Source organism: Hippocampus guttulatus, chromosome 21 (assembly GCF_054856545.1).
Source record: "Hippocampus guttulatus isolate MCC_2025c chromosome 21, RoL_Hgut_1.0, whole genome shotgun sequence".
Taxonomy (NCBI): domain Eukaryota; kingdom Metazoa; phylum Chordata; class Actinopteri; order Syngnathiformes; family Syngnathidae; genus Hippocampus; species Hippocampus guttulatus.
Genome location: NC_141281.1, coordinates 1,252,859 through 1,272,120, shown reverse-complemented (window position 1 = coordinate 1,272,120; position 19,262 = coordinate 1,252,859). Strand labels below are relative to the sequence as shown.

Below are 19,262 nucleotides of genomic sequence, written 5' to 3'. Positions count from 1 at the left end.
ACACAAGCATTGCAGAAATTGTGGACATCCTGTTCCCAAAACAACGGCGATCTGGACTTTCCTCTGAATGGGAAAAAATTTGAGCGGATGCAAGCATTCCTATTTGCCCGAGACTGCTAAGGCCTGTCCTTCAGTCACAGGTGCTTAACATGAACAAATGACAACAACACATGCCCTGCAATTTAAACGTCTTTGCTGGATTTCAATTTTCTCTAGCCTCACATGCTCTTAATTCATGTCAAGGCCGATCTGGAAGTCAGCCCATTATGTTCTTCTCCATGCTGCTTCGAGGTCTCAGGTGAAAAGGATTGCCCCTTCCCCAATCAGGAATTCCGGAATTCTATGAAAGATATTTGGATCCCACAAATGTAGACATGGATTTGCAAAAATGTTTATCAAGGAGAACGGAAAACCGAAAAAACAACAAAATACACTTGGTTACAAAGAGCCACAGTCGAATGAGACAAACCAAAAGCGCCTGCAACAAGCAAGTAAAAATAGAAACACAAAATCACTTGTCACCAAATACAATAATAACTTTATAACAAAAACATGACTTAGATGAGCAAATATAAAATGTGATGAGAGAACTATGAAGCAAGAGCCAAAACGTCTCAATTAAACAAGCACTTAGTACGAGAGTCGGGAGCAAGGCTTAAATAATCTGAATGGTGACTGCAGAAGTTGGAGTCATTTTACAATCCATTTATTGTATCGCATGACAGGGAACGCCCTCCATTACAGCAGTAACTGAAAAATAGACGAAGCGAACCCTGACACACCAAGCTACTTGGTCAGTGAAGGGGTGTGGCTTAACACATGAAACCTTTCCCTGAAAGTGCACTCTCAGAAACTGGCGCCCCAATTTATTGGTCCTTACAAAATTGCGGTGCTGGTAAATAATACGACATAAACTTCTGGCCTCTGTTTGTGATTACCCCACATTCTATGTCTCTCAAGTAAAACCTGTTTTTTCGAGTCAATTGTCCTCCCCTCTGCTTCTCCCTCCCCTTCCTCTGTTGTTTGACGGTCAACCGTGCCTTTTCGTCCCTCCACCTCCTGACTCCTCATCAGACTCCAAGACCGTGTCTTAGCCTTCTTTTAGGTGTTCCTCTCACTCCCTTTCCTTTCAGATCCATCATCATTATCCACTGCTACGACTGTACTTACTATTTCTCTGACTGGATGTGTCCAAACCAACTCTCAAACGTTGTCCCCAAAACATTGAACGTTGGCTGTCCCTCTGATTATCTTAGTTCTAATCCTATCCAACCTGGAAAAATGTGATGTCTCCCTTTCCATCACCTCCAGCTCTGCTTCCTGTTGTCACTTCAGTGCCACTGTGTCAAGGCTATACATTCAGGGTGTCAAACGCATTTTTGTCGCGGGTCACTTTGGAGTTATGTTTTCCCTCGGTGGGCCGTTATGACAGTGAAACCGAATAAATGTTTCATCATCCCTTTGCATAAATTGTACAAAACCAATTGATGGATTACTAGTTTTTAAATCACTCGGCAACTATTTGTTTGTGAAATGAGGTTTAAAGGTTCATCTTTGGTAAAGTTTCTCTTCAACTCTTATTGCGAAATCTCAATGTCATTTATTACACATGACAATTTGACATTTCAGTACAGATTTTAGCAAGGATCATACAAATTGACATGCCTGATTTTCTTTCGCGGGCCATACAAAATAATGTGGCGGGATTTGGCCCCGGGGCCTTGAGTTTGACACCTGTGCCATACATCATTAGAATGGCGAGCCAAACCCACTGAGGACACATGGGAAGGGGTCTAAATTGTGGGAGAGAAGAATAATAATCCCTCTTTCAAGGCTATTGCACCTACCAGGATTAATGCCAAAATGGGAGTTTTGATGATCCACCAGAAGACATCCGTGCTCTCTATTATATCCCAGCACCTGGTAAAACAGGGAGAGAGGGCAAGCTCAAGAATGTAGCACAACCCACACTTGTGTTGATCTTACCCAATATCATTATAGTAGGCTTTGGCCAGGCTCCAAGCACTGATGAAAATGGCCGGCCCCCCTTGGAAACAACATCCGGAAATTCGCATCGGAAAGAGAAACACATGCGTGCATGAGAAACACGGTCATGTTTGAACCCAGCAGCATTGGCCAGGGCACAGGTGCCATCCTCACCCCAACCGATGAAGATGTATGCCCAAAAGTACTTCCTCTCCGAGAAGAAGGACACAGACAGTAAGGCGTGGAGATAGAGGCCTTCCACCAGCAGCCAGAAGAAGCTGGCCATGATGCAGTATTGGAAAAACACTATCACTGCCTTACAGCCAGCCTGCAAGACAAAAGTAAACATACAGAAATCAGAGATTGAACAATGTTTTTCACCTACCGACTGACTGAATGATCTATCTAACACAGGGGTGTCCAAAGTCACAGAAATCAAGGGCCGCTGTCCTGCCTGTTTTCCAGCTCTCCCAGGAGCAACACACCTGATTCAAATCATCAGGATCATTCTAATGCTGCTTCAGAGCTGGCTGATGAGCTGATCATCTGAATCAGGTGTGTTGCAGGCGGGAGGGCTGGAAAACAGGCAGGGCAGTGGCCCTCCAGGCCCTGAGCTGGACATGTCTGATCTAACATCAAGGGTCGCGATCAACTGGGGCCTATCCCAGCTGTCTTCAGGCAGTAGATGGGGTACACGCTGAACTGGTTGCCAGCTAAACGGAGGGCACACACATGCTAAACAACAATCTCTGCTCATAATCACGCCGAGGTCCAATTTAGAGTGTTCCATTAACCCAGTGCTTCTCAATTATTTTCTGTTATGACCCCCCCAACAAAAAGACAACAATTCGTGAGCACCCCCACTGTCCCCTCACTCTTTGCCACCACAATAATTACATTGTATCCTTATTATCCCACTTTGATCCTCTCCTCTTTCATCTATAACTGCTTCAGACAACAAAGTGTATGCAGAAAAGTGGTGAAGATTGCACGACTGTCTGTGTCCTATGTGTTGTGTTGTGTTATTTTTGTTATTTTGACTTCAAAGTGGCGCCGCGACAGTGGATGCCTTTCCAGCAGCTCCTATATTTTGTTGTTCTACTTCTTCCTTTCATAACTTTGCTGCTGTGAATTGGGAATTTCTCCACTGCGAGACTAATAAAGGTTTTCTTATCTTATCTTATCTTATTAAGATTAAAGAAAAGAAAAATAGACAGTTCAACTTACAGATAAGAATAACTTTATGAACATTGTTTTTTAGTCTGGAACAAAAAAAGATTTTCAATGCATCAATTTACATGAAATAAACTTATTGAAACATTTTTGACCAAGTTACTGTACCATTTGAAACATTGCACCATTCTGAAAACCAAAATTTAATAAATCAATAAATAAGTGGGGCCCCTCACCATTTGAAAAGGACTGCATTAACCTATGGTGCATGTATGTGGAATGTGGGAGGAAACCTGAGTGCCCAGAGGAAACCCATGCAAGCACGGTGTGAACATCCAAACTCCACACAGGAAGGCCAGTGCCGGAATCAACCCCTGCACCTCTGCAGTGTGAGGCAGGTTTTAAGTTTTTGTTGTGTTTTAAGTCACAAATTAATTTGAACTGAATTCAATATGTATCCACTGTAAACAGCTGAGGGCGGCCCGGTAGTCCAGTGGTTAGCACGTCGGCTTCACAGTGCAGAGGTACCGGTTCAATTCCAGCTCCGGCCTCCCTGTGTGGAGTTTGCATGTTCTCCCCGGGCCTGCGTGGGTTTTCTCCGGGTGCTCCGGTTTCCTCCCACATTCCAAAAACATGCATGGCAGGCTGATTGGACGCTCTAAATTGTCCCTAGGTGTGAGTGTGGGCGTGAATGGTTGTTCGTCTCTGTGTGCCCTGCGATTGGCTGGCAACTGATTCAGGGTGTCCCCGCCTACTGCCCGAAGACGGCTGGGATAGGCTCCAGCACCCCCCGCGACCCTAGTGAGGATCAAGCGGTTCGGAAAATGGATGGATGGATGTAAACAGCTGATGTGGATTTTTTTCCACTAAGAACATGGCTGCAGTTACAAAAGTACAGTGTAGTGAACATGGCAACTTTCCTGATATCTCTTCCAAATATTTACAAAAAAAATGCTCCAGCGAATTTGATTCACCTCTAAGAAATGAACAATATCAGAGAAATATTTTTACATGGTTGTGTATATTTTCTGTATTTATTATATTTTATTGTGGAGTCCAGGGTGACTTCCATGCATTGAGGGTCCAATAAACTGAGTGGCCTGATGAAAATTATTTGACTTGGGGTATCATCAAAAATCAAGTGCCAATTCAAATTTTTTGATTTAAAAAAAAAAAACTGGGCTCTTTCACAGCGGTGCTTACCGAGCTTGTGGCACAGTTGTCCACCTCGCCCACCTCATAGAGGACCACATCCTTAATGAAAACGGCAACGGCCTTCAGGATGAAGGACACAAACAGGTGCATGTGGATGTAGTTCCTGGTACAGTGTAACTTCCTGCCACACAAGAACACACATTAGGACTGCAAAATACTGAATAGTGCCTTCTGGAGTATTACAAAATTCTTGCATATTCAAATGGCATCAAATACAGTCCAGGTGTCAAACTCAAGGCCCATAAAATATTATTATTTTAGCAAATCAAAAGATGCCAACTTTCATGATGCTTGCTAAATTGTGACTTTAAATGTCAAATTCTCATTTTTAATGAATAAAAGTGATACTGTAAGCATTTTCTTGTTACCAAATCCCTCATTACAGGACAGTAATTTATACAATAGGTGAATAAACCGGTATTCTTTACTTTATATTGTTTCAGTCATAACGGCCCTCTGAAACTAACTCAGGTCCGTGACAAAAATGAGTTTGACAACCCCGAAATACAGCATTAATTTTCATTAGAAATAAAGCACAAAAAATGAAGAGACTGCTGTGAAGTGCACATGTGATCTGGTATTTTGGTTTAAAGTTCTTTTTTTTTTTTTTTACAGGACTTTAAAGGGTTCCTACGTACGGCGACAGTCAAACAGCACTGAGCCAGTCAACCAAAATTGGACCATATGATTTTTTTTGGGGGTGGGGATGTCAGGGTTTAGTAATTACATTTTGGGTGACACAAGGTAGTAATGTTGAATCAGCATTCGGATTATGAGTGGCTCTCTCGAAAAATGGCTCCTGTGCAAGGAGTCCTCGAACCCAAAAAGTAAGAGAACCCCTGAACTAAAATAAAATAGTGGGTGTGTCATACCTGAAGATGCAGAGGATGAAAATGGCAGTGGTGAGGGAGATGAGAGAGACGCAGTGGCCTATGGTGTATCCGATCTTCACTTGCCAGAAGAACTTTCCCTGCACAGGGACACAAATATTTGAACACGAGTCATTACACTTACAGGAAGTGAAAACAAAGAGAAGGTGTGTGAGTGTGTCGGTGTGGTCTGTGTATGCATGTGTGTTCAATGTGTGTTCAAGCGTGTTTGTGCGTATTTTGCACTTCAGTAAATATTAATCAAGAGCCTGTTCGTGTCAAGTATGCTGAGAAAATGTCATTGGATGCTCTCTCTCTCTCTCCGAGACACATACACACACACACACATACAGGCACGCACAGATTGCCCCAGGGGCCTTTTTTCACTGAAATTTTCCGCCTCAAACGTTGGCGGCATGTCCATTTAAACGATTTCACAAGCCAGACAACTACTGAAATGGCAAAGGAGTGAGTTTGGTCTTGGTTACTACTTTGGGAACCTTTTTGGGATACAATCATAACCTACTAGTGTAATCATTTCACATGAGAAATCGATAGAGACAAAGGGTCACACTCAATACGTTTTTGTGACGAAAGTCTGTTCCGCGTGTTCTGTATTTACCTGAACTGCAAATAGCTTCATTATATAAAATTGTGTTCAGATGTTTCATATGCAGATAAAAAAAAAAGTCAAATTGCTTGGCATATGAATTTATTGTCATCGGTGACATAAACAAATGTAATGTTTCTTTGGTCCAATCTGCATCTTCTTTGATTGTCCACTCGATCGTTCGCCACCACAGGCAACATTGAGAGTCTGCAAGAAGATTTCCCGACCGGTGCTCAAGGGTTCAGTGCTTGGATTGATTTTCTGTAGTGCAAGTCTTTCCTCCGACAAAGGGCGTTAAATGTCAGAGATGATCTCTTGTTCACTGCCATGGTCCAAAGGGAGGTGCTCTTCAGCTTGCTGGATCTGGAATGTCACATTAATTCATGAAAGGTACAGCAACTCCAAGAAAGGAAATTGATATAAAGCTTTAAAAAAATCACATTAGATTCTTCCCCCACTGCAACTGCATCTAATTGAAGTGTAGGGTACAAAAGAATTTCTTAGATGTTTTTTCTAAATTGCAAAAAAAAGAAAAAGTAGATGGGGATTCTTTATCTGACCCATTTTGAAAACCTTATATATATTACATGCATTATATCACAACACATGTAGAACAACTAAAATGATAGAAGTGTCTGTCACGACTCGGACAAGCCGAGTTAAGTCTGGATCCCAAAAACGTAGACGTAAACAAGGTCTCCGTAACAAAAATATGTTTTAATGCTAATAATCGCACCGATAAAGAGGTAACATAAAGCGCTGGTTAAAACAAGGACCAGAGAGAACATAAACGAATAACAAAAAGCGCTTGCACAAAAGGCAAGGGAGAAAAATAAAGACTGCGAATACAAACGAAAACAATGTATCAAAATACACGCGGGAGAAAAATAAAGACTGCGAATACAAACGAAAACAATGTATCAAAATACACGCGAGCGAAAAGCCAAATCACAAAACCAAAATCGTACTTACAAAAAGCAGGGGTACAAAACGCGAAACACGACGAGGTCAATAGCCAAATAGTCCATGAGCAGAGAAAATAGCAATACCAGAAACAATACTCTGACACAGGTGCACCGCAGAAGAGACCTTAAATACAGAGTCTACAAATTACAGATTGGCAGCAGGTGCGTACCGAAGTCCGCTCATGCCACCTGCTGGCTAGACCGAAAACAGAACCGTGACAGTGTCAAATTATCACATTAATTGCGATTAATTAATTACAGTACATTTAGCACTTTATTTCGTTTAATCGTGTTAATCAAAATTTTAATCTCTGCCTTTTTCTTTCTGTAGGTGGGTTGCCTTTTTCTAAGAGCCGTTCTGATGTGTTGGCTTCCTGTGTTGGAGTTGTTGAGGGCGGGGAAACAACTGTCAGTCATAGCCTGAAGCGGACATTGATTGGCTGCCATTATGGCGGGGCTTGTTTAGCCAAAGCTGAAAGGCTCCCATTGGAGTTGGGCGGGCTTAGTAAGCAGCGGCGAGCAGTGGAGAGGTGTTGTGAAAGTTCCCGGCGCTTCCAAAAGCGCCCTGACGACACAATTGATAAAGGTAGAGTGTTGTGCCTAATTTGTAAGAAGGAGTTTGCATACCACCGAAGCAGCTCAAACATCAATGCAAAGCACCCAGTCGCGAGTGCAGCCACAGCTAATGTGAGGACCGAAAGCGAGCCATACATAGCAAAGCTCTTCAGCAAACTAAACTCGAAAACATGTATGAGGCATAGTTGATGTGTCCTCTGTAGACTACTAGAAGTGATTGATGTTTATTTTAGCACTTGTAGTTTGTCATGATGAACAGTGTTATTTCTGAAGTGCTAACTTTCAGCACTGTGATTTAAGGGTCTGTTTTATTTATTGATTATTATCTGAAGCAAGTTCAGTGTTGCGTACTTGTATTGCTCAGAAAAGTGTTCTGACTGTTTTTGATTTGTTAACCTAAGCACTTTCTAAGGACCTGATGTTCTATTATATTTTTATTTTGTAATTCTTTGGAGATTTACAAAAACAAACAAAACAGTGATATTCCCCTTCGTGGTCGACACTAAAGGTTGCAGGTAGGACTAGTGACTAGTCTCAAATACAGCAGAAAGTAAATGGCTCGGACTGCATCTGTCCAAGTCTGCCGAAAAACAATAAAATACTTTATAATGCCACTTTTTTATCTTTTGATCTGCCTCAATAAGGTAATGAATTTGAAATGAAAAAAGGGGTTTCTCAGTATTTTTTAGATGAGATTGAACTAGAGATTAATTAAATTAATTAATTACATACATTAATTAATTAATCACACCATTTTTTAAAATCGCTTGACAGCACTATAAAATGATTTTAGAAATAGCCTATTTTCATCCTCCCTATTGCTGGAGCATATCCCACCTGTCTTTGGGCAAGAGACGTTGTGCACCCTGAACTCGTCGCCAGCTCATCACAGGATTTTAGAAACAGGATATTGAATATTTTTGGGTAAAAATACCGTATTTTCTCGACTGTCAGTCGCAGTTTTTTTCAGTTTGGCTGGAGGTGCAATTTATATTCTGTAGTGATTTATGTGTGAAATTATAAACACATATTGTACTGTACATGTTGTTTTCATATTAAACCGTAAGAGGGCGCTCTGAGCCTGTGCTAATGATTTCAACAAAACTTAAAATAAGACTTCCAGTACTCAATTAAAAACAAGGACTGAACAAAAATAGCACCGAAAAGAAAAGCATATTCTGCAGATTACAAGCTGCAAGTAGTGAAATATGCAGCTAAAAAGGGTCATCGAGCAGCAGAAAGAAAGTTTGGACCATCCTGTCAGGATTCAGAAAGGCTGGAAGAAATGAAACTACAACTGATGATGACTCTGACGTCAGCGACGCAGAAGAGGAACTGCCCCATCTTCTATCTCCGGAGTTCGCGGAGTTGTTTAAAAGTGGCACAGAGGATGAAGATTTCGTTGGATTTAGTGATTTGGAGTGACACGAAAGGTTTGGGAACACTTGTTAGCATGTTCTTCATGCTATAGTTATCTGAATAACTCTTAATATGTTACGTGAACATACCAGGCAAGTTCTCAGTTTGTTGTTTGTGCGTCATGTAACGTTAGCATATCACACTTATTCGGCATCTTCTCTATTTTTATTCATTTTATTTTTTTGCCTTCCAAGATGACATGTCTGCTCTGTGTTTTGGATTCTATTAAATAAATTTCCCCCAAAATGCGATTTGTATGCCAGGGTGACTTATATATGGGTTTTTTTCTTCCTCATTAGGCATTTTATGGATAATCCGGAAAGTACGGTAAATTATATGCATCCTAATATTTCTAAAACACTCTAGCAGTACAGTATGTCTACCTACCCCCAAACTTTCATTTAATTATTCTATTAAGAAATAGGATAATGTAAAAAAAACACATTGTGATTTTATTTGCGTTGATTTTAAAAACAATTAAAAAGTGAAAAAAACAACCCTTTTAAAAAATTTATTATTTGTACATTCAAGATTTAATAGCAATTGACCACGCTGATTTCTCCTCATCAAACTTTTCCTGTCGTGCACCAGCTGTGTAATACTGCAGCGTAATAAAGTAGGGCAGGTGCTGGTTTATTTCACACATTTTCCCCACCATGTGAGCCAATGTATAAGATTTGAATGAAGCAAAGCGACAACCGACCTGAACCTGTGGTTTGCCCGGATAGTTTTCCATCCTGCTGTGAAGAGAATGCAAACTTTTATTCATGAGTTAAAACATACTGGATCTCAGTGAGGCCTTTATTTCGTGCCCTTTCTGGGTGGCTCTCAGAAAACAGTGTCCAGTGCGATGTGAGCGCCAAAAAAAATGAACTTGTTGCAAAGCAGCTAGCAATGATGTTCCTGAAATCAACATTTCTTGCAGTGTGTTGTAAATAAATATAGCTCACTCAGCCCTTTGTTCGCGAGGCATTTTTGAATGTCGTGGTCTACTTCAGTGCCTGGTCCCTGAGCATCAATCACTGAGTATTCAAGTAAATAAATAAATATTGGAGGATAATGTGGATACCAATTAGCTGTTCACTCTGCAAAATACAAAATGCCTTCAGCTGAACCGTGCACCTTTAGAATCTTGCTGACTTATGTGCAAAAATATTCTAAAGAGACAGCACTCATCTTTGTTGGGTTGTTTATTTTATCTCTAGGGCAGGCAGAGGTACTTAACCTTTTTTGCCCCACTGACCGGTTTAATGTCAGAGAATATTTTCAGGGACCGGCTTATAAGGCTGGATAAATACAACAAAATAATATGATATGACCTGCATGAAAACGGAGGTATTTTCAAAACATAGTAATAAACACGAATCATGACATGAGAAACGTCCTATCTGCCCGCAAGACTCTCTGGTCACTATGGTAACGCTTAAATGGGCCTTCAAAGTAAAATACAAAGTGCATGAAAAATACGACTCACCATCGCCGCATATTATGCAGAGTGGGCTCAGTGCGTGGCAATCTCCCGTTGAGATATATCCGTATTTTAAGTAGGACTCCTGATACTGTCTATTAAATATAGTTTTTTTTTCTTGAAAGCCATGGTCGAAAGTATTCTGTCTCTTGGCTGGCTTTCCAAAGACGTTTTTTCCTCATTTTGATAGCTCCCGGGTCTCATTTTAGCGATACCCTATCACGTGACCGAGAAGCGCTACCTTCACCTGCGTCAAGAGTGATAAACTGTAGATATAACAGAGAATCCGGTCATCTTTTCAAAATAAAATATATTTCAGACCCAAAAGGAATACAACGGAAGTAATATTTATTCTTTCATGCAGCCCAGTGCCAAATGACCCACGTACCGGCACCGGTCCATGGCCCGGCGGTTGGGAACTTCTCCTCTAGAGTATGTACCTATATGCAATCTTGTCAGTGGTGAAAGTGTTTCAGCATCTGACCAGACCATTTTTTTTGAGGACCACCCTTATAGTACCAGCAGTATGGAACAACATCACTAACCAAAGTCATACTGTTATGTCGTCTGGTCCGTGTTACCGATTGGATGGGTGATGAGTGACAGGATAAGTTACTAGTCCTAGTTAGCATGTCTAAATAATGCTTGTTAATGTCTGATTATGCCAACAATAATGGTTAGACAAAAGCACCAGATCAACAACAGACGAATGTTGCTTTTAAGCTATAACTAACACATAAAATGTAGAACAAAAATATACCAATTACTGCAGTGTTGACCGGGGTTCTTTTCCTAGTTTTCCCACCAATTCCAGTGAGGGGGCGAGGGCGAGTTGTCACACCAACATTCCAAACGGACCAAAAAAAAGACTTCTCGTGTTTTTCAGACCCGCCCACAAAACTTGATTCGCTATCAAAACTTAGAAGCTGCAATCAAAATTTAAAAACTAGCAACCAAAACTTCTGAATATGCTAACAAAATGTGTAGTTTCATGAGAACAAAGTTTTAATTTGTGAACAAACTTAGGTGTTTTTTTTAAACATTGATCTTACTTGTTTGCAAATCTTTTTTTGTTTTATTTCAAATTCATTATATTTGTATGCAAATCTTTTTTTTTTAAATAATGTGATTTTAAATCCTCTTGTTTGATTGCATAAAAATATTTCTCTCCATATTGTTATCCATCCATCCATCCATTTTCCGAACCGCTTGATCCTCACTAGGGTCGCGGGGGGTGCTGGAGCCTATCCCAGCCTTCTTCGGGCAGTAGGCGGGGGACACCCTGAATCAGTTGCCAGCCAATCGCAGGGCACACAGAGACGAACAGCCATCCACGCCCACACTCACACCTAGGGACAATGTAGAGCGTCCAATCAACCTGCCATGCATGTTTTTGGAATGTGGGAGGAAACCGGAGCACCCGGAGAAAACCCACGCAGGCCCGGGGAGAACATGCAAACTCCACACAGGGAGGCCGGAGCTGGAATCGAACCCGGTACCTCTGCACTGTGAAGCCGACGTGCTAACCACTGGACTACCGGGCCGCCCCCATATTGTTATACAAAGCCAATTCCATTGGATTTGGGACGTTGTGTTAAACAGAAATAAAAACAAATTCCTGTAATTTGTAAATCATGTTCAATTTATATTTTACATGTTCAAACTCATAAACTTGATTGTTTTGAGCAAATAATCATTAATTTTGAATTTTATGGCTGAACACATTCCAAAAAGGCTGGCACAGGTTCATATTTACCAGTGCGTTTTCACAACACTTCAGCTTCAGCTCTTCAACGGTCCGAGGTTTCCGAGGTTTCCGTTGTTGTATTTTACGCTTCATATTGCGCAACCTATTTTCAATGGAAGACAGGTCTGGACTGCAGGCAAGCCAGTCAAGTACCTACAGTCTTTTACTATGAAGTTACACTGTTGTAACTCGTGCAGAATGTGGTTTGGCATTTTCTTGTTGAAATAAGCAGGGGAATCCATGAAAAATATGTTGCTGCATGTACCTTTCAGCTTGAATATTGCCTTCACAGATGCTACACTCACACAGCCCCATTCCATTACAGATGCTGGCTTTTAAACTTTGCATCCAAAACAGTCCAAATGGTTATTTTCCTTTTTTGGCCTGAAGGACACGACACCCACAATTTCCCAAAACAATTCGAAATATGGACTCGTCAGACCACAAAGTACTTTGCATTCAGCCCATCATAGATGAGCTCTGACCCAGAGTGGCCGGCAACATTTATGGGTGTTGTTGATATAATATGGCTTTTGCTTTGCATGGGAGAGTTTTAAGTTGCACTTCAGAATCGTGCCCAACTGTATTTATGCCGCTGGTTTTCTGAAGTCTTTTCTGAGCCGATGTGGTGATACACATGGATGGACCGCCAACACCTAGATATACGACTGCTGACTACCATGCCGCATAAGTTGTCAGACTTTTTTTCAATTCAATTCAATTCAATTGTATTTATAGAGCACTTTCAAACAGCCATCGCTGCATACAAAGTGCTGTACATGGAGCAATTTAACATATACATTAAACAGTAAAACAAAGCGGTAACAAAGACGGTAGATAGCACCGAACAGTAAAACCAAGAACAAATCTAAGTCATGCTGAGTCGAATGCCAAAGAATACAAGTGAGTTTTGAGGAGGGATTTGAAGATGGGCAGCGAGGAGGCTTGCCGAATGTTCAGTGGGGGGTCATTCCAGAGAGGGACCAGCAACAGAAAAGTTTAGTTCTTGGTACTTCAAATAATGTCTGGTCCGCAGACCTTAGGCAGCGGGCAGGTGTGTAGGGGCAGATGAGCTCAGAGAGGTAAGGTGGCGCGAGGTCATTTAGAGATTTAAAAACAAATAAGAGGATCTTGAAAATAACTCTAAAATGTATGGGGAGCCAGTGAAGGGATGCCAAAGTAGGAGTTATGTGCTCCCTCTTACGAGTACCAGTCAAGAGGCGGGCAGCGGCATTCTGGACCAGCTGAAGGCGCTTAATGGAGGACTGGCTGACTCCAAAGTAAAGTTTGGCCAGCTGTCTAAGGTGAAAGAAGCTGGATTTAACAACGGCACCAATTTGCCGGTCAAGTCTGAAATCACTGTCCAGTTTAAGGCCCAAGTTTGAGACTGTTGACTTAAGATAAGGAGACAGGGGGCCCAAGTCTACAGGATGGGATGTACAAGGGCCACTGGGACCAAACAGTATCACCTCTGTCTTCTTTTCATTGAAATTCAAGAAATTGTGTGCCATCCACGTTTTGATTTCTTCCAGGCAGGACAGAAGTGGCCTTAACGAGAAGGCGTCTTTTTTGCTTAGTGGGACATAGATCTGGCAGTCATCTGCATTGTAGTGGAAGGGAATACCATGTTTCCTTAAGATGGAACCCAGTGGGAGCAGATACAGCGAGAACAGCAGAGGCCCCAGAATTGAGCCCTGTGGAACACCACATGACAGGGGAGCAGTGCGTGACTCAGAGCAGCCAAGGCTGACACAAAAGGTTCTGTCAGCTAAATAGGACCTAAACCACTCAAGAGCACTACCGCCAATGCCCACCATGTGCTGCAAATGAGTCAGCAGAATACTGTGATCCACTGTATCAAATGCTGCAGTTAAGTCCAATAAAACTAGACACACGTGGTCTCCAGTGTCATTTGCCAGGAGGATATCATTAGAAACGCGTAACAGGGCTGACTCCGTGCTATGCATCGTCTTGAAACCTGACTGGAAGACCTCCAAGATGTTATGTTCATCCAAGAAAAGTTTCAACTGCATGTGCACCACTTTTTCCAGGCAGTTTGGAAATGGGCCTGAAACTTGACAGCACATCTGGATCAAGACCAGGTTTCTTGATCAAGGGTTGGACCACGGCATGTTTAAACTGTTGGGGAACTATACCAGAAGAGAGGCTGCTGTTGATGATGTCCAAGACCGATGCGCCAACACTCGGGAGCACCTCCTGAAGGAAATGAGAGGGAAGGGAGTCGCAGGGGGAGCCAGATGCCTTCGTCTGGTGAACTACATCCTCCAAAAGCGTCAAGGACACAGTCTCAAAAGAATTTAGCACAGCTGAACACGGAACATGGACAGAGGGGTCGGGTGCGGTATTTGAGACCGGAGTCCTAGCTGTAGAGACCTTATCAATGAAGAACTGAAGAAATCTGTTGCACATCTCGGGTGAAGAATCCGAGCAAGTAGGCAGAGGGGGTTTGAGTACAGAATCGATTGTTTTAAATAGTGCACGTGGGTTGTGACGGTTCGCTTGAATAAGGTCCGACAGATATTCTCTTTTGGCCTCTTTTACTGTGAGCTGGTAGTTACGCCAGCAGTCTTTCCAGATTTGATGAGACCTGCAATTTGTCTTTTTTCCACTTGCATTCGGCTTTGCGACACCCCTGCCTAGCTGCATGAGTTTTGTCATTAAACCAAGGCTCGGGTTTAGGTTTTGGGATCACAGTTTTTGAAGGAGCCACCAAATCCAGGATCGCACGGCATGATGAATTGAACCAAGAGGTGAGTTCCCCTGTGTTAGACGAGGGTATGCAAAGGGTATTGAAGGCATCAGAGAACCGACTAGCAGTGCGAGGCTTAAAAATTTGGCGTTTGCAACTAGGAGCGGCAGATTTTACAGCAGCATGCGAGAAGACTACGTCAAATAAAACTGCCATGTGATCAGAAATCCCATTTTCAAGGACTTCCAGATTTGACACCGGTAGACCATAAGCAAGGACAAGGTCTAAAACAGGGGTGGGCAATTATTTTCCCGGGGGGGGGGGGCAAATGAGAAGCAGAAAATATTGTGAAGGGCCGGGCCAAAAGTTAGAAATAGGACGATTTGCTACAAAATGAAATGAGTAAGAGACCTTGTGGCTTTTCTTTCCTCTCACTCACTGTCTCTAACTTTACCTTGTCTCGATCACCACACATGGCAGCATTGCTCAGCTGATGTCGCGCAACGAACTTTTGAAGCCAGCCTCGGGACGCTTCGAAGTCTTCGATGCTCATAGTTAGCGCTATGGAACTCGCCTCCTCTCTTATTAGCGGTCCAGTTTGCGGAAAGTTTTTAACATGATAACAATTAAACCATTCTAGGAAATGTTCATTTACTTGAGCCACAAGCAATTCACTCTGAGCATGGAAATTGCCAGAATCGGAGTGAGTAAGAATCGCTTCCTTGTTTTTCAAAGTCTCGTAGATTTGAGTCTTTCCGACTCCAGGCGTCTCCTGAATGTTTCGGACTTTGTTACCTGCTTCGTTTAATCAGATACTGTACATATCACTTTCCCTTCCATGGTCATTCCTCTCTCCCTCTTTCTTCGTCTTCCCCTCCCTCCCTGCGCTCTGCAACTTGAAGTAACTGCGCCACCTGGTGTTGAAATACCTGTCATTACAAGTCCAAACGAAATGAATGCAATCAAACCTTAAATGTGCACCAATCTTCGGCGGGCCGGATTAAAAAGACCAACGGGTCAGATCCGGCCCGCGGGCCGTAGTTTGCACACCCCTGGTCTAAACTATGTCCTTGTTCATGTGTCGGGCTGGTCACATATTGCACAAAATTAAAAGAGTCGATAAGTCTTAAGAAGTCCTTTGCTAGTGGTTTTTCCGGACAACTTGACAGACCATTTGAATCCATTAAACACTTACCTGACTGTCTGTGGTCCGCATGCGATGGTCAAGTTAAAAGGACCTTTTTGTTTTCTTTTCTTCAACTTAATTGGTGACGGGAGTATGCAACGATTTCTTCTCGAAAGGAAGGTGGATTAGGGGGGAGTACATTCCATCGAAACACACTTTTTAAAACGTGCTAAGGAGTAAATAAATGGAATATTTATTTGCCAGCTCAAAGAGAGAAAAGAAACAGACTGCAGTATTTTGTGTTTTCTGGCACCACAGGCAGGCAAGGACCCCCACAATCACCAACCAACTCCAACAAATTATTACACTTTGAGTTTTTTACTTACATCATCACTGGTACTGTTGAGATTGTAGCCACAGTTCAGGGCAATGTCCACGGGATGCATCTCTGTCCAGCCATCTGGTGTACACGTTTTGGAGAGATTTCCTAAATACAGAGAGGGATGAATTTTAAAAAAAAAACGACATAATGAGGTGGTTCATATTCGTTTTTCTTTTGTGTTGGACTTCAGATCAGTGATTTAGTCATCATTTCAGTGGTACCTGATAACTAACTTTTGAAGTGTTATGAATTAATCTGGTTTTACATTTTTCACAAACCAAAGAAACGGGGTTTTAAGAACTAAATTAAAACAACTGTGGATATAATTTCCAAGATCCTTCACGCTAATGCCTACCTCATACAATGATGAGAGACAATAAAACTGAATGACATGCCGGCTCAGACGTCGCCCGGCCAAACAAGGTCTGCGTCAGGTGCTGGGGAACCAGAGGACCTTGATGAAAAATGGGCTGCTGGAACAAAGCGGAGATGGGCGAGATGCGATAACATGGCTCTGTTGGAATGCTACTACTCAAGCAACCCTAGTCAGAGGGGTTACATGCAGAGAATGTGGGCTAAATGGTTCCTTCGAAACCCACAGTCACGGTTGACCACGAAACAACTAGTAGCTCAGTGTTCCAACATCCACAAACGGCAACTGCTGTCACAACTTGAGATTGATGAGGTACAACGCAGGTTCCATGGTGAAGGGCCCCAGGCTGCCAGATCAGAGGAGGAGGTCATACCAGAGATTGGGAGGCAAGCCCCAATGAATGCAGATGATGAGATTGGGAGGCCAGCCCCAATGAATGAAATGCTGAGCGAGGCAGCAACTGACCTGAAAGCTAAGATCATGGCGAGAATGAAAGCTGGGCAACCTAGAAACCGATTACAACGGCTATGTGAAGTACCACCTGAAAGTCTCATGGAAAGTGTGAATGTAGCACTGAGGGCGATCCCGACCGTAACGATCACGGAAACCAATGAGTTGATATACGCTTCAGCATCAGTGATCCGAGAGATGCTTGGCTATAAGAGCAACCATGTTTTTTTTTTTTATGATGGCGCCCCCTGAGTGGCTGCCTCTCCAGCAGCGCATATCCCTGTTTGAGTTTCTTTTCGTCCTTTTACTTTATTTATTTCTTCTTCCCATTTTGTTTTGCGTGGTTTTGTACCCCAAACCTACGGGGGGGGGGGGGGCAGCTTCATTTCTGCTCATCTCCTTTATTTGCTTTAATCTTTTTACGTATCCTGTGAACGGAGATCCCGATGGCACACGCAACTCCATTGTTTACAGTAAGGACCAGCTGTTAGCATGGCGGGCTAACAGCGGGCTACTGGCCGGTGACAAACCGGATATCCCACGCGAGTTGAAGAGGAGGAGACGAGGGTGTCGAGCCGGGAAGGACCGCCGCACAAGGAGGAGAAAGTACAGACATGTCCTCCCGTCCGTCATCATGGGGAATGTAAGATCGCTCCCTAACAAGATGGATGAGCTGGCATCAAAGGGAGTACCGCGAGGCTAGCCTAATGCTACTCACGGAGTCGTGGCTAACAGCGATCACTCCGGACACACATGCCGAGTTGGACGGCTTCCAACTCATACGTGCGGACAGGAATGAAGGGAGTGGAAAGAAAAAAGGTGGGGGACTGGCTGTTTTTGTGAACGACACATGGTGCAATCCGGGGCATATCACGATCAAAGACAAACTCTGCAGCCGGGACATTGAGCTGCTAGCCATTAGCCTCAGGCCCCATTATCTCCCGAGGGAATTCTCACACGTCATAGCTGTGACAGTGTACGTCCCCCCGTCGGCTAATGGTGATGCAGCGTGTGATGCCCTGATGACTGTCGTGAGCAGGCTGCAAACACAGTCCCCCAACGCCCTGCTGATCATCTCTGGGGACTTCAACCATGTCTCTCTGTCGTCCTCCCTTTCAACCTTCACGCAATATGTAACCTGTGCCACGAGAGACAATAAAATTTTGGACTTGTTTTATGCCAATACCAAGGAGGCATATAAACCCCTCCCCCTCCCCCCTCTTGGACGAGCAGACCACAACTTGGTATTTCTCGAGCCTGTGTACAAACCCCTGGTGCACAGGCAGCCAACTGTGACCATTCTGGTCAGGAAATGGTCCACGGAAGCTGAAGATGCTCTGGCGGACTGCTTCGACCAGGTGGGAACTCTTCAGCGAGGTTCACGGGGGGGACATTGATGCACTCACTGACACCATCACGGACTACATAAACTTCTGTGAGGAGAACACCGTACCGTAGGGTGTATTTGAAGAATTGTATTTAAAACAAAGAAAACTAAATCCAAAACAAACAAAGTCCAAAGTATCAAACAAAACCCATGACTAAAGCTAAAACATAACAATGAACTAAACATAACAGAAGCAAACAGCAACACACATGACAGTAGCAAAAAGCAACAATGACCCGACACCGAGTGTTCGGGCTGGGAGTCCTTTTAAAGGCCTGATTACCTATGAACAACAGGTGTGCAGCTGCCAGGGGAGCCCTACAGTGCCACCTGTTGGTCCCTAAACCGAATCATGACAGACTGCTGTCAGGCTGCTGAATAAAAATAGTAACAATAATATTAATAATAATTAAATGATGTGAAAAACAACTGTAAATAGCACTGCGATTTATCCATTTTGTATTAATATTGCACTTAATTGAATGGCGTTTGTTTGTTTTTTCTTCTTTCTTCTTTCTGCCTACATTCTTGCTGCTGGAGGCTGTAAATTTCCCCAGTGTGGGACAAATAAAGGATATCTTATGGAAGCCATGATAGGTTACCCACCATGGAAAAGACGGTTGGAGGCTAAGATCAAGGCGGCTTGGAAAGATGAGAGTCAATTGACGGAGGCCCAGAGAAGTGTGATGAAAAGGCCGATACCCGAGAGGTACATCCAGATGACCATACCTGAAGCACTTGAAACTGCCAAACAAAGGCTCCAAGCCTTGTCCAGCCGCCTAAAGTGGTACACGAAAGAGAATGAG

General features: G+C 43.0%; 1 protein-coding gene across 2 annotated transcripts in view; it reads right to left on the bottom strand.

Moving 5' to 3' along the window:
- The window catches only part of vipr1b (vasoactive intestinal peptide receptor 1b), a 49,967-nt gene that overhangs the window by 12,746 nt on the left and 17,959 nt on the right, over nt 1-19,262 (bottom strand). For both annotated transcript variants that reach the window (XM_086102340.1, XM_086102339.1), the window contains 6 exons: nt 16,251-16,351; nt 5,247-5,344; nt 4,363-4,495; nt 2,161-2,314; nt 1,987-2,047; nt 1,848-1,920 (listed from right to left, as the gene is read on the bottom strand). In XM_086102340.1, coding sequence (XP_085958466.1) covers nt 1,848-1,920; nt 1,987-2,047; nt 2,161-2,314; nt 4,363-4,495; nt 5,247-5,344; nt 16,251-16,351 — 620 coding nt within the window. The remainder of the gene's footprint in view (nt 1-1,847; nt 1,921-1,986; nt 2,048-2,160; nt 2,315-4,362; nt 4,496-5,246; nt 5,345-16,250; nt 16,352-19,262) is intronic.